At 38.1% G+C, this 13,815-nt stretch overlaps 1 protein-coding gene across 5 annotated transcripts in view; it reads left to right on the plus strand.

Moving 5' to 3' along the window:
- The window catches only part of btbd7 (BTB domain containing 7), a 49,086-nt gene that overhangs the window by 12,821 nt on the left and 22,450 nt on the right, over positions 1 to 13,815 (plus strand). For 4 of the 5 annotated variants that reach the window (XM_087989682.1, XM_087989681.1, XM_043697193.2 and 1 more), the window contains 3 exons: positions 1,681 to 1,815; positions 6,865 to 7,049; positions 8,670 to 9,752. In XM_087989682.1, coding sequence (XP_087845808.1) covers positions 6,968 to 7,049; positions 8,670 to 9,752 — 1,165 coding nt within the window. In that variant the 5' untranslated portion in view covers positions 1,681 to 1,815; positions 6,865 to 6,967. The remainder of the gene's footprint in view (positions 1 to 1,680; positions 1,816 to 6,864; positions 7,050 to 8,669; positions 9,753 to 13,815) is intronic. The other variant, XM_043697194.2, reaches the window with a different exon arrangement.

Here is a 13,815-nt window from a genome sequence, read left to right on the forward strand (position 1 = left end):
ATATGGATCTGTCTCTGAGTGCAGCAATTCACAAATATTTGGGTGGCACAAGTCAAATGAAGTTTAGTTTAAAAAAAAGTATTTAAATCCCTTGAGTAAAGCCATGGCTTCTACAACATTCTATTCAGTGTGTGAATCTGACCCTGTGCATGTATGAAGTAAAACTAGATTGCTCCCCAGCTGTCTTTTGCCTGCAGCATGTTTCTAATTCCCAGTGCACTTAAATGTCTGACTCTTTTCTATCTTGAAACTGACAAATTGTGAAGAAAAATTTTCAGATTCTTTGTTCTTCTGTGTTAAGAATTGTCCAGATTGATTTCTTTTTGCCATTTGACAGATTTGGTTAGTGTGATTTATAATATTTCTAGCAAGTTTTGGGATGATTCAAGGCGGCAGTACCTTGTGACTTCTGTAATAATGCTTTAGCTTGGTGGTCTCACCATCTTCAACCCTCATAATGGCTTTTTAACAGTCTTCTCGAATCAACTAATGGTTGTGGAAGAAGATTTACAGTAACTTTTTCAAAAATATATTTGAAGTCAAACTTGTATTTATCATCTTTTGATATTTTACTAAACCATGGTGCAATGGCTCAGTCTATGCTGGGCACTATATTTAAATAATTAACTAAAGGAAACAAAATATGGAATAATGTATTTCCTCATTAGGAAAGTAGGTATTTAAATTTGTATAATTTCTTCTGAGTTTATCTTGGAAGCTGTAAAATTAGAGTATTATCAAATTTTTACAGGGGCTGCTTTCCTTCTCTTATCTGTACCTATTTCAACTTACTGACAGTAACCAGGGTATTGAAGTTTCATAGGTTTGATAGGTTTTCATCTACTTGAAAAATAGCATGATAATTGAAGATGTCTACAACAGAATATAAATTTTGCAATGTAATTTTTTTAGAAGTTGCTGGATTGGAAAATTCAGATATAAAGAGTTAGGGTTAAACTGTAAAAGTTTAAGAATTTGCCACTTTAAAATATTATATAAAATGAGAATTTTGGAATTAACTTCACTGTTGGATCATAAATTTCTCACTGTTGGTGCTGAGGTGAATACCTTTTCATTATGGAAGGAATATTTGGTAATAGTTGCTCAAGTTTTGAAGAGATTATCTAGTAAGGCATGCCATCTCTGCATTATCATTAATTCTAATAAATAATTATTTGACGGCACGGTGGCTCAGTGGTTAGCACTGCTGCCTCATAGCTCTAGGATCCGGGTTTGATTCCAGCCTTGGGTAACTATCTGTGTGGAGTATGCACGTTTTCCCTGTGTTGGTTTCTGCTGGGTACTTCGGTTTCCTCCCACAGTCCAAATCCATGCTGATTAGATGGGTAGGCCTTGCAAAATTGCCCTGTAGTGTCGAGGATGTGCAGGCTAGGTGGGTTAGCCATGTCAAATGTGCGGTTAAGGGGATCGGGTGAATTTGCATGGGACACTCTTCGGAGGGTTGGTACAGACTCAATGGACCAAATGGCTTCTCTCTGCACTGTGGGGATTCTATGATTCTGAGAAGAATAAATTGATTTCTGTCCCTTTTCAAAGCGCCACTGGATATTACAACTCTTTTTGTAAATTATTAAAATGAAAGATGAAAGGCTTTAAAGATATTTGGGTCTTCTGAAGTTTTTCCAGTATGTATTTTATTCTCTTGTTTTGTTCTGCCAGTAACTCAGATTGAAGATTGAGATTTGGCTGATGAAATGGCTAAATATAAACCACTGTCATATGTGTGGATAATAAGAAACCCTCAGAAGTGCTGAAGATGCTATAGCAGAAATGTACTGTCGTCATGTTTTGCTGGTAAATTTGTTTATTATTATAGATTACTAAAACAGTTATTATCATGCTAGCCTTCATGCAGTCTGCAAGGGCTGAATGTAAATTTAAATAATTTGAATTTTTTTTTAGAATTTTAATTCATTTTGTCTCCTAACTCTGGAATTCAGATTTTTTTTTTAAATCCACTGTTCAAAACCTAATCTATAATCATTTGCACTGTTTAAGATCTTGGAATACATTTTATTTTTAAACAGCATGAAAGGCAATTATGTCCTCTATACACTGTACTTTTTTTGTCACTTATGTACCTTAAAATTTTATCTTTTTATACAAAAGGCAGGGATTAACATGGAAATGTTTTGAGTATTTACCAATTTGAAACATTGGTTTCTTTATTCCTCTGGACTATGTCAATCCTTTCTACTTGAGTTCCTTTATCCTACTTCCATAACTTGTAGCGCTTGTCCAGATTTAATCTGTCTCTATTTTAAAAAGTTCATACATCTCCAGTTTTCTGTCATTACCCCTGACACAAGGTCAACTTTACAATCCTTTGTAATTTCTTCAACACGACCATGTTCTTTGTTTCTTAGCAATTAATACTGGATACTCCCTTTTTGGTATTGTCTGACTTAAGTATTGAGGTTTAACATGATTTCCTCTAATACTCTCCTACTCTGTGCTATTATTCAACACTCTGCTAGTTTTGTTAATTGCCACTCTGCACTGGCTAAATAGATTGTGTCCGCTAATGCTTGGATAGATTTAAGTTTCACTCTTGACAGTTTCAAAACCATTCATGGAATATACATTGTTCACTTTTCCAACCTTTGTTAAATATTTTACTGTGGTACTCTGTAAATGTGTAATGTGTAAGTTGTGAGCGGCTTGCTAGGCCATTTCAGAGGGCAGTTCAGATTCATTCACATAATGGGCAGTGCAGCGATCAGTACTTGGATCCTAGCCATTCACAATATTATTCATGATTTAGATGAGGGAACTACAAATATTATCTCCCAAGTTTGCAGACAACACAAAGTTGGATGGGAGATGAATTATGAGGAGGATGCAGAGATACTCCAAGTGTGATTTGGAAAAGTTGTGTGTGGGGCAGTTGCATGCCAGTTTGAAGTATGATTTGGAGAAATGTGAAGTTATCCACTTTGATAGCAAAAACGCAAAGGCAGATTATCTGAACGGCAATAACTTGGCAAAGTTGCAACAAGATCTGGGTGCCCTTGTACACAAGTTGCTAAAAGTAAACATGCAGGTGAAGCAGGCAGATGATATTTGGTGTTCGTTGTGAGAGGACTTGAGTACAGGAGCAGGGATGTCTTGCTGCAATTGTACAGTCCCTTGGTCAGACCACTGCTGAAGTATTATGTGCTGCTTTGATCTTCTAATCTGACAAATAATTTTTTTAGTTTAGAGGCTTACTAGACTGATTTCTTGGATAGCAGAACTGACCTATGAAAGAGACTGGTTCCGTTAGGGTTATTTATTGGAGTTTGGGAGAATGGGGAGAGGTCTCGTAGAAACCTATAAAATTTCAGTAGGAGAGCTCTTTCCATGCTTTATGACTCTGACTGGATAGAGTAAACACAGGAAAGATTTTCCCAATGAACGGGGCATTTCACTCCAAGGATACAGTGCAGGCTATTAAGGAGGGAGAGGAGGAGAAATTTCTTGGCAGAGCGTGTTGAGGTTGTGGAATTCTCTACCATAGAATGCAATTTAGGCCAAAATATTGAATTTTTCAAGAAGGAATTAGGTATAGTTCTTGGTTTAAAGGGTCTGGGCAAAAGTGTGAACAGGTGAAAGTGAGGACTGCAGATGCTGGAGATCAGAGTCAAGATTAGTGGTGCTGGAAAAGCACAGCAGGTTGGGGAGTATCAACGTTTCAGGCACCATTCCTTGTGAAGGGCTTTTGCCCGAAACGTGAATTTTCCCTGCTCCTCGGATGCTGCCTGACCTACTGTACTTTTCCAGCACCACTCTAATCTTGACTGCAAAAGTGAGAACAGGTTACTGAGTTGGATGATCAGCCATGAGTATATTGAATGACAGATCAGATTTGAAGGGCTGAATGGCTTACTCCAAGCACTGCTTTCTGTTTCAATCCTCTTTCCTGTGGACCTGAAGTCACTTTGTCAGATGAGATAGGCAAGAACAGCTGACATCTTTCACTAAAGAACATTCTTATAAAAATTCTAACCTGTGTCATCAATCAGTGGTAATCTCAGTAATGGCAACTGTGAAACTAAATTTCAATTCTAGATTTAGTAACTAAATTTACATTCCACTAGCTGCTGTACTGTGTTTTAAACCCATTTAAAATAGAAAAAAAGGGAGGTCCGCATTTCTCAAAAGAGCTTCTTTAAGGGTTCCTTAGAGAACTGTGAATCTGGATTATTAAACCGCTGACATTATCACAATTTTGATGTCTCCCTTTTGCTAAATGTAGTTTGTGTTGGAGGCTAATAGTGATGGCATTGGTCTTCTAGTGTCTGGAAGAAATTGTACATGACTTAATGACATGCAAGTAATTTGACAAGAGATTCAGCAGTAGTGGTGGTGGAATGGGTGGTATCAGTGTACACATTGCATACCCATTGTCAGTGTCCATATGTAGATGAAGCCACAAGTAGGCACTGGGACACTCTGGAGGTAGTGGTGCTCTAACTGTGGTTGGATAGAGAGGAGTGGAACCAGATGAAGGTTTTCACAGTTAGGAGAACCATTAGACTATGACATTGTGATCAACTGTCAAAGCATACAAAGAGGTCAGTTGAGAGCTAATACACTACAAGAAATTCCATCAGTAATATTTTTTTTCAAGACATTTCAGTGCTGTAGAAGGACAGAACCTTATTGAGGACTTTCAGCTGTGCAAAAAGTGGACTTGGAGATGGGGTGGTCATTTTTTTTTAGGACGTTTTTGTTCCTGGGTAGTAATTAGGAAGGAAATTAGAGATGTGAGATAGTAGGAGTACAGAGATGAACAATTTGGGGAAATGTTTTTAGGAGAGCAAGTGGTAGGATTCATGGACCAAGAGAACTTAATGAGAAGAGATTGAGAAATGAAAGATGTGGCTTTATGGGTAGAGTATAAGGACGCTATCAGAAAAGGTAATTTTAGTCTGGGTGGCAAGTGGGAAAGAAGACTGGTTTGAGAGAAGGCATTGTTAATTTATCTTCATACAACAGGCTAATGATAGAGTCAGTGCACTGTAAGAAGTATGACTTTTGATGATCTGTGTTAAACTAGTTATAGCTTAATATATCATTGCACTCCAGACCAAAATGAAAATCGTATTGGGAAAGTAATCTGGGAAATGGCAATTCATTTGATGGGGCCAATTATATGAGAAAGGTGTCGACCAAATCCATAGTTGGTAAAATATCTTGTTTGAATGGAAGGGAAAAGTATGGAATTTAAAAGTGCAATTATAAGTCATTCAGGAGGAGTTTAATTTTCAGGAGTGGACAAAAAGAAATAAAAGGATGAAGATGTGGATGGTGAAGGATTTAAAGAAGTGATCAGAAATAAGCATGTTAGTATGATGATGGAAACAGATCCCACTAAAAGGAGCAAGACCTAGGAGATATCTTTATTTGTTCATGAGGGGTGGATGTTGCTGACTGAGCTAGCATTTATTGCCCATCCTTAATTGCCATAGAGAATGACTGGAGTGCATTTCTCATGCAGCACTGAGACTCCCATGATCGATTCCAATCTAACTTCTGTCAGGTGTGACTAGTCTTTTCAGGGTTAGTCCCTCGACCCTCTGTTTTCCTCAGTCCTCTGAGGAGAAAGCTGTCAAAGTAGCTGTAAATGTCAGAATGCACTAACTGACTGCTGGAAAAGGGGGTGTGGCTGGCCTGCCTTTTGACCATTTCATACTACGAAGGGTCAGTCAAAATAGAAGTATGGCTCCACATTTCTAAGGAACCCTTAAAGAAGCTCTTTTGAGAAATGTGGAGCTCCCTTTTTTTCTATTTTTAAAAAAAGGCTGAGTGGCAACCTGCATGAACTGCTGCAATCTGCGAGATGTAAGTACACCAATTGTCCTTAAATTTAGGGACTTCCCCAATTTTAATCCAGCAATGGTGATGTTGCAGGATGTTGTGTGGCATCAAGGTGAACTTGGAGGTGTTGGTGTTCGCATGAGTCTGCTGTACCTTGTTTTTCTAGGTGGTAAAGTTGGCAGGTTTGAAAGTCTTTGGCAAATTGTTGCAGTGCATCATGTGGATGGGAAATTGAAATTAATGAATACTAATATTATTTCAAAGACAGTTGGAACTTTTTAAATATTTAAAATATTTTTTGAAAACCAGCATAAGTTGCTTGCTAAAACATCTGTTAATTTGTCTAAATTTAGTGGCATGCAGCCTATTGACGAATTATATTGCTTGAAATTAAATGCTGGGCTGTTTCTGTTTTCAGATAGATGATTGAAAGCATTTTTTGAGCTGTACTTTATAAAAACAAAAGTTTGACTAACTACAAAACTGGATTAGGAAGATTAGTGTGTTCACAGCTGGCATAGTCTTGTTTTCAATGTGCAATTTGGAACAGTGATCAAGAGCACACATTTGACCACAGACTGACTGCAACTAAAGCTATAAGATTGCAAACTAGGATTGCAAATCCAAGATAATTGTTGTTTTTTTGTTTATTTATTATATCATTTTGATAGCTGTCAAATTCGATTTTTAAGCTTTGTTAACTTTGAAGTTTACTGGCTCTATCTTGGAATCAACTGTTTACCCTGAGATGTTAGTGGTCCAGATTTCAAATGTTTTATTCCAGTTTTTTTTTGAAAGCATAAAAAGTACTTGAAATAAAGGCATGAGTTTGGAAGCAAACAGCCTAATCATTGAGCAGCATCAGTTAAAGCTTGCACATTTGATGTAATGATTTGTGTCTCTATGCATTCTGTTGGATCTGTGCAGTACAAAATATTTGCTTGATGCTATCAGTTTCCACATGTATTTTGGTGGTTTGCAGAATTTGCTTGGTGTGTTTTCTCATTGTTTGCCTTCATGTGCCACTTATTTTTGTTTTAGATATTCCAGAAATGGCTGAACATAACTCGGAGATAATAGATCTGCATTTGATGACCAGCTGGTGAACTAGCAGCCAGAATGTTGCGTTGTTTGACCTGAGACAATGGGTGTCAATGCATCTAACTACCCTCACTCTTTCTCCCAGAGGATAGGAGGAAATTCACAGGCTCAACAAACATTTATAGGTATGTTCTGTTCCATTGTGCTCTTGGGATGAGAGTAATTCTAGCAACGCATTTATTGCCTATTCCTATTTGCTCTGAGAAGGTTGCACTGGCCTGATCTTTGGGTGGCCACAATTCTTGTGGTAAGAGTTCTGCAGTGCGTGGCTATAATTTCCAAAATGGGGGGAAAAAAAACAAACCACTGCGAATGCTGGAAATTAGAAACAATAGAAATTACAGGAAAATCTCAGGAGATCTGGCAGTACCTGTGGATCGAAAGCACAGTTAATATTTTGTATCCAGTGACCCTTCTGAAGAAGTGTAATTTCGAAAACATTGGCATAAATGGAATGGTTCCTGGTTCTATCCCTGGGTTGTGTTAAATGCGGTAGTCTTGACTAGATTGCTACAATGTACCAGGTTTCAGGGGAGGGAGGAAACTTGAGAGGTGGATCTGTCTTAATAGCTTTTTTATTCATGTATGTATCCCTCAGTGGCTTGCCAGCATTTATTGCTCCTCCCTAATTGACCTTGAGAAAGTGATGGTGAGCCACCATCTTGAACCGCTGCCATAAAGTACCGTTAGGGAGTTTTTGGATTTTGACAGTGAAGAACAATTATGTAGTTTATGATCCTAGCTGATGTCAGGCTTGAGACAGAAATGGAACACAGTGGTGTGCTAATCAGTCGGGCTGTTTGTCCTGCTTTCAATTATTGTTGTTGGAATCACACAAATCCAGACATGTGGGAGAGTATACCATCATACTACTGACTTGTGACAGCTTTGGGTTTCAAGCAATGAGACTCTTAGTACAGGATCCCAACCTGTGACCACAGTTTGTAGCCACAATATTAATATAGCTTGTCCATTTTAGTTTCAGATCAGTGGTCAGTATGTTTTTAATGGGGATTCAGTGACAGCAATGCTGTTGAATGAGGAGGTTTTGGTGCAGTCTTATTAGAGATGGTCATTGTACTGTGCTTATGTGGTGTGAATGTTTAAGTGTGAGCCTGAATGTTTTCCAGGTCTTGCTGCATGTTGACATGGAATGTTGGAATGACTAAGGCGTCACGAATGACTAAGGCGTCACAAATGATGCTGGGCATTGTACAGGGAGCATTCTCATTTCTGAACTTGAGGGAAAAATTGATGAAACAGCTTAAAAAGTGTTGGGCTGAGGATACTACCTTGAAGGACATAGGATTCCTTAATTTGCAGTGGTGGTGCAGTAAAAACAAACTAAAAGCCTTCCTGGCTCTTGTTGAGCCCTGACCCTGCCCACTCATTCTTTTGCCTCTTTTTTAAAAAAAAACACACTGGAGAGAACTCAAAAGTTGTTTACAAACTGTGTGTCTTTAGGAGACATTCTGGAACCACTGTGGCCATACCTGTGCAAGAGAAACAGGACAGAACCCATCTCTCTTAAAGGCATAGTACTGCCACACTGTTAACAATTACTTAAGGAATTGTTTGGTGAGATCAATTTGCATTTAACATATAAGTTAGTGAACAACTCTTCATGACTATCGTTCTCTTGTTCTCGATAGCTTTAACAGATTATAAGGTAACATTTGTTTTTAAATGAAGGAGCAGATATTTAATTATATGGCACAGTGTGAATTTTTGTTCTTATTGCATAGGAACGTCCTCCTATTTACATCAAGGATATGGATGCGAATCAAAATTATATAGCCTTGAACACAGCCATGAGAAACCACAAGACAAAAAGAAAAAGAGCTCTGGTCTGGCAACTCTGAAAAAGAGATTTATAAAAAGACGTAAATCTAATCGGTCTGCTGATCATGCAAAACAGATGCGTGAGCTCCTTTCTGGATGGGACGTAAGGGATGTAAATGCATTAGTGGAAGAATATGAAGGCACTGCAGCTTTGAAAGAACTTGCATTGCAGGGTAATTTGGCACGACCGGATGCACGGACTTTGCAAAGAGATTTGGCGGACCTTTATGAATACAAGTACTGCACTGATGTTGATTTAATATTCCAAGACACTTGCTTTCCTGTACATCGAGCTATTCTGGCAGCAAGATGTCCCTTTTTTAAGACTTTGCTTTCATCCTCACCTGAATATGGTGCTGAGATTATGATGGACATAAACACAGCTGGCATAGACTTGCCTATGTTTTCAGCATTATTACATTATCTATACACCGGAGAGTTTGGGATAGAGGACTCCAGGTTCCAAAATGTAGAAATTCTGGTACAACTTACTGAAGAATTTGGAACCCCAAATTCACTGGATGTTGATATGCGAGAACTTTTTGACAGTATGTGTTACTATGATGCCGTTCTGAACTTCTCATCTGATTCTGAATTAGTGGAACCATTTGGAGCAACATCACATTGTTTAGATGAAGAACTCTGTGGGCATAAGGCTGTCCTATCTGCACGTTCTCCGTTTTTTAGAAATCTTCTCCAAAGACGAATAAGGACTGGTGAAGAAATTACAGATAGAACTCTGCAGACTCCAACTAGAATCGTGCTAGATGAGTCCATCATTCCAAAGAAATATGCAAAAGTAATTTTACATTGTATGTACACTGATCTTGTAGATTTGTCTCTGGTACTACATTGTAATCCATCTGTAGGGAGCCTGAGTGAAGTTCAAGCGATGGTTGCAGGAAAAGGTAGCATGTCAAGAGCTGAAGAAGCAATGGAACTTTACCACATAGCACTTTTTCTTGAGTTCAACATGCTTGCTCAAGGTGGGTTTGATATTACTTGAAATGGACTGAACAGTTACGTGGAGAAACTTGTATCTTTATTTTCACTGAAGGCAGTCTAATTACAACTTATGTTCAAAGTTTGTGCTCGTAGTATGTTTTATATTCAAAGCAAAGTATGATTTTAGTGTACTTAAGAACTCCTGCAGTAGTACTGCTATAAAGAATTGGTTTTCTGATGCACTTTTGACAAACTAGAAGACCAGGTAGAGTTGAATTTTAGGAATTGGACATTGGTATCAAAGTATTGCTTGCTTCTTATCAAACTTGGTTGGCACTGATCCAGTAAGTACATTTTAGCATGCTCCCTGTTAATTGATTCAAATGACAAACAAAAAAAAGTAAAAGTCTTGGTTATGAAGTGGATCAAGCTAAGTTTATCAGTAATAAGGTAAATTGAAATTTTTTTTAACTGAGAGAGTTTGCCTGAAACACTTTCTTTTCTATTCTATCTAAAATATCTGGGAAGGGATCTAATTGATTCTGGAAACAAGTACTTAACTGTTTTCTCACCCAATCTTCTTCCCCTCTCCGGTAGGTGCAATTGAACTCCTGGAAGCATTCACCATATAGGGTTGGAAGCTGGCATGAGGGGGGAGAGATCTCCAAAGTAGGCCAGCAATTTCCTTGAAGTCAGCTTGTGAACTTTTTGAATAACTTGTGATCTGCATGTCTTGTGATGTTTCCATGTCACCAAACCATTTCTTGGATTCAGTTACAGTCTGTTGTGAGCCAACTTTTCTGGAACTCCTGGGGTAGAATTAGGGTGAAGAGGAACCTTCAGGGACTTGATGTTTCTGATCTTCCAGCTGGTAGGAAGACAAATCCCTTATTCCAGTGTATTGTGTGTTTCTGTAGCCCAACAATGCACAAGTTTTCATGTACAGTAATCTAAATGAATCCACTTGAATCTGAAGAAATGCTTATTGGCTAATAAATCTAGATCCACTTCCCATACTTGTTGCAGTCTACCTTGCGTCCCACGTATGTATGCAAGAGAAAGATGAATGGGCTTAGGTAGAAAGCAAAGTCTTGCATTTATTTCCAAATTTTCACAACTCCAATCATCTTGCAAACTGTTTGAGAGACTGGTTAATTTGAACAATATCATGACTTGGAATTATGGTGCTGTTTCATCCTTGTTGTTGGAGCCCTGAGCTCCCCTGCCCTTTTTAGCACTGTGGTTGTACCTACCGCATAAACACTGCAACAATTGAATAAGGTGGTTCATCACCACCACCTTGAAATCAATACAGATGGTCAATAAATGATAGCCTTACCAGTGATGTCAAGATCCTTTTGATTTTCTTTCCTCTAGAAAAGGGAACAGAACTGAGGATTGTAATCAGTCTAAGTAGTACAGAGGCTGAGGTAGAAGATTTTGGGAAGAAGCAGGATTTAACTTGCATATTACGGAAAAACTGATGGAGGCCATAGTGCAAGATAAGGTAAATATACACATACAGAAAAATAAGTTCATACTAGATAGTCAATGTGGTTTTGTCAAGGGCAGGTCATGTTTGACAAATTTGAGTTCTTTGAGGTAGATGAGGGTAGTGGTATATAGTGATCAGATTAGATTACTTAGTGTGGAAACAGGCCCTTCGGCCCAACAAGTCCGCACTGACCTTCCGAAAAGCAACCCACCCAGACCCATTCCCCTACATTTACCCCTTCACCTAACACTACGGGCAATTTAGCATGGCCAATTCACCTAACCTGCACATCTTTGGACTGTGGGAGGAAACCGGAACACCCGGAGGAAACCCACGCAGACACTGGATAACGTGCAAACTCCACACAGTTGTCTGAGACATGAATTGAACCCGGGTCTCTGGTGCTGTGAGGCAGCAGTGCTAACCACTGTTGTACTTTTGAGAAGACATTTGATACAGTGCGACGTAGGTTGTTTAGCAAATTAGAAATACTTGGAATTGATGGGTCCTTAGCAACCTGGATTAGAAGTTAGCTAAAAGATAGGAAACCGAGGATGGGTATAGATGGGCATTTCTTAGTTTGGAGATGAGTTGAAAGTGGTGTTCCCCAGAGATCATTGTTCAGACCCTTATGATTTATATAAATGATTTGGGTGTTGAGGGCAAAGTCTTTAAATGGTACTGAGCCAGGGGAATGGTGCTGAGGATGATGCTGAGCAACTTCAGAGGGACATTGGCAAGAGACCATACAGGGTCAGTGGTACAACTTTGTGGGGAATGCAGGAGCAGAGGACCCTTAGAGATCATGTGCATAATTCTCTGAAGGTGCCCATTCAAGTTGAAAAATGTTAATAAGACAGCTGATAGAATCCTTGGGTTTATAGGTTGAGGCATAAAGCAAGCAGGTGATGCTACATCTTTTCAAATCATTGGTCGGACCATATTTGGAGAACTATGTTCCGTTTGTGGAAGGATAGGAAAGCCTGAGAGAGCAAAGGAGATTTACTAGAATAATATCAGGAATGAGGGATTTTATATACCAGGAAAGATTAGAGAAATTGGGCTTATTCTGCTAACAGTAAGAAGATTAAGAGGTGACCTTATTGTGGTGTTCAAAATTATGAACAATTGTGACAGGATAAAGAATATTCTGTTTTCACTAGTTGGAAAGTCATTTGGAATGACTTGCAATTTCAAGATTTTCAGCAAGAGAGCTAGGAGTCAGAGGAAGAGAAATTTCTTTATTCGATTGTTAGCATTTAGAATGCACTGCATAGGAAAGTGCTGTAAATGTATTCCACAGAAGATTTCAAGAGAGTGCTGGATATATATTTGAAAGTGAATTTTCAGGGCTATAGAGATCGGGTTTGAGAATGAGGCTCGTCTGGTAGTTCTTTCAGGAGTTGGTACAGACACAGTAGGTCATATGGCCTCCTTCTGTGGCGTAAAATTGTATGATTGTATTATTGCTTTCAGATTTTATCATCCATAAACTGGTTCCTTAATCCCATTTACAGTTTGACTTGGTGTCCCCAATAATATATCCTGGCCAACAGATAACTTTGGTATATTTGTTGCACAAACAAAATATTTTGTTTTATCTATATCAATGTATCAACACACATGTTCCTTGCCTTAGCCCTATGTGAAATTTCTGAAGTACAGTTTTAAAAATTACATTATTGGATCTGTTATTAGCCATAATGGGCTTTTAGAACATGAAAGCCCATTGAATGCAAAGAAAACAAATATCACTTAGCCAGTTTGTTTGAAAATTGTTCAATAAAAGCCACTATCTTATGTTGCTGCTACACCCAAGTCTGTGTAAGACAAGGCATTTTATTGGAATATATTTGTGTCTCTTTAAGCTGTGAAGTTAAATTGTTAAAAAACCAAGGCTGAGGTCATGTACTGTTTCATTGTTATTTGGCCCAGGAATTTTGAAGACCGGAATGTGCTTGTCAGCTTTAAACTGAAGTTAGAGACTATGGGTAAACTTTGTGTTTTGTATCTTCATTAGGGTAGGGTGTCTGCAAAAGGACATTTAGCTTTTAATAGTAATCTTGTAAGTTTGATATTTCTGTCCCTAAACGTGAACTGAATTAATGCAAGCGATGCAGGAACAATTTACATTCGGCTTGAGTAACCTTTTGAAGCCATATTTCAGCAAAAAGCACAGAATCGGTTTGTTTTTGTGTAATTTTTTTTGTGCTTTCTTACCCCAGAACCTACTTTAATATTAATGTTCTTTTTCCTATTACACTAATGGTTATGTAGGTGGATGAAAAATAAGAATTCGAATGTATTCTTTAGTTATGAGTGGAGTTTTGAAAAATAGTCTTATGACAGTAGCTAGTAATTTCTGGTCCAAAATATCAAATTGGATTTATAGAAAATTCTTAAATTCAACTAATGTATTTTCTAAAAGACGTTATCTGCAAACCAGGAAATATGTGCTATACTCTCATAGTGGAAATACAGTTAAATTTGTGGGTATCTCCATAAAATGGCACTTACTGGTTAATTTCACAGGTTATCATTATATCATTGCACAATCCAATAGCCTATTCTTGGTAATAAGGTGTTGATTATATTCCATCCTTGCATAA

Source organism: Chiloscyllium plagiosum, unplaced genomic scaffold (assembly GCF_037043375.1).
Source record: "Chiloscyllium plagiosum isolate Xiang-an unplaced genomic scaffold, Cpla_swu_hap1 HiC_scaffold_8, whole genome shotgun sequence".
NCBI lineage: Eukaryota > Metazoa > Chordata > Chondrichthyes > Orectolobiformes > Hemiscylliidae > Chiloscyllium > Chiloscyllium plagiosum.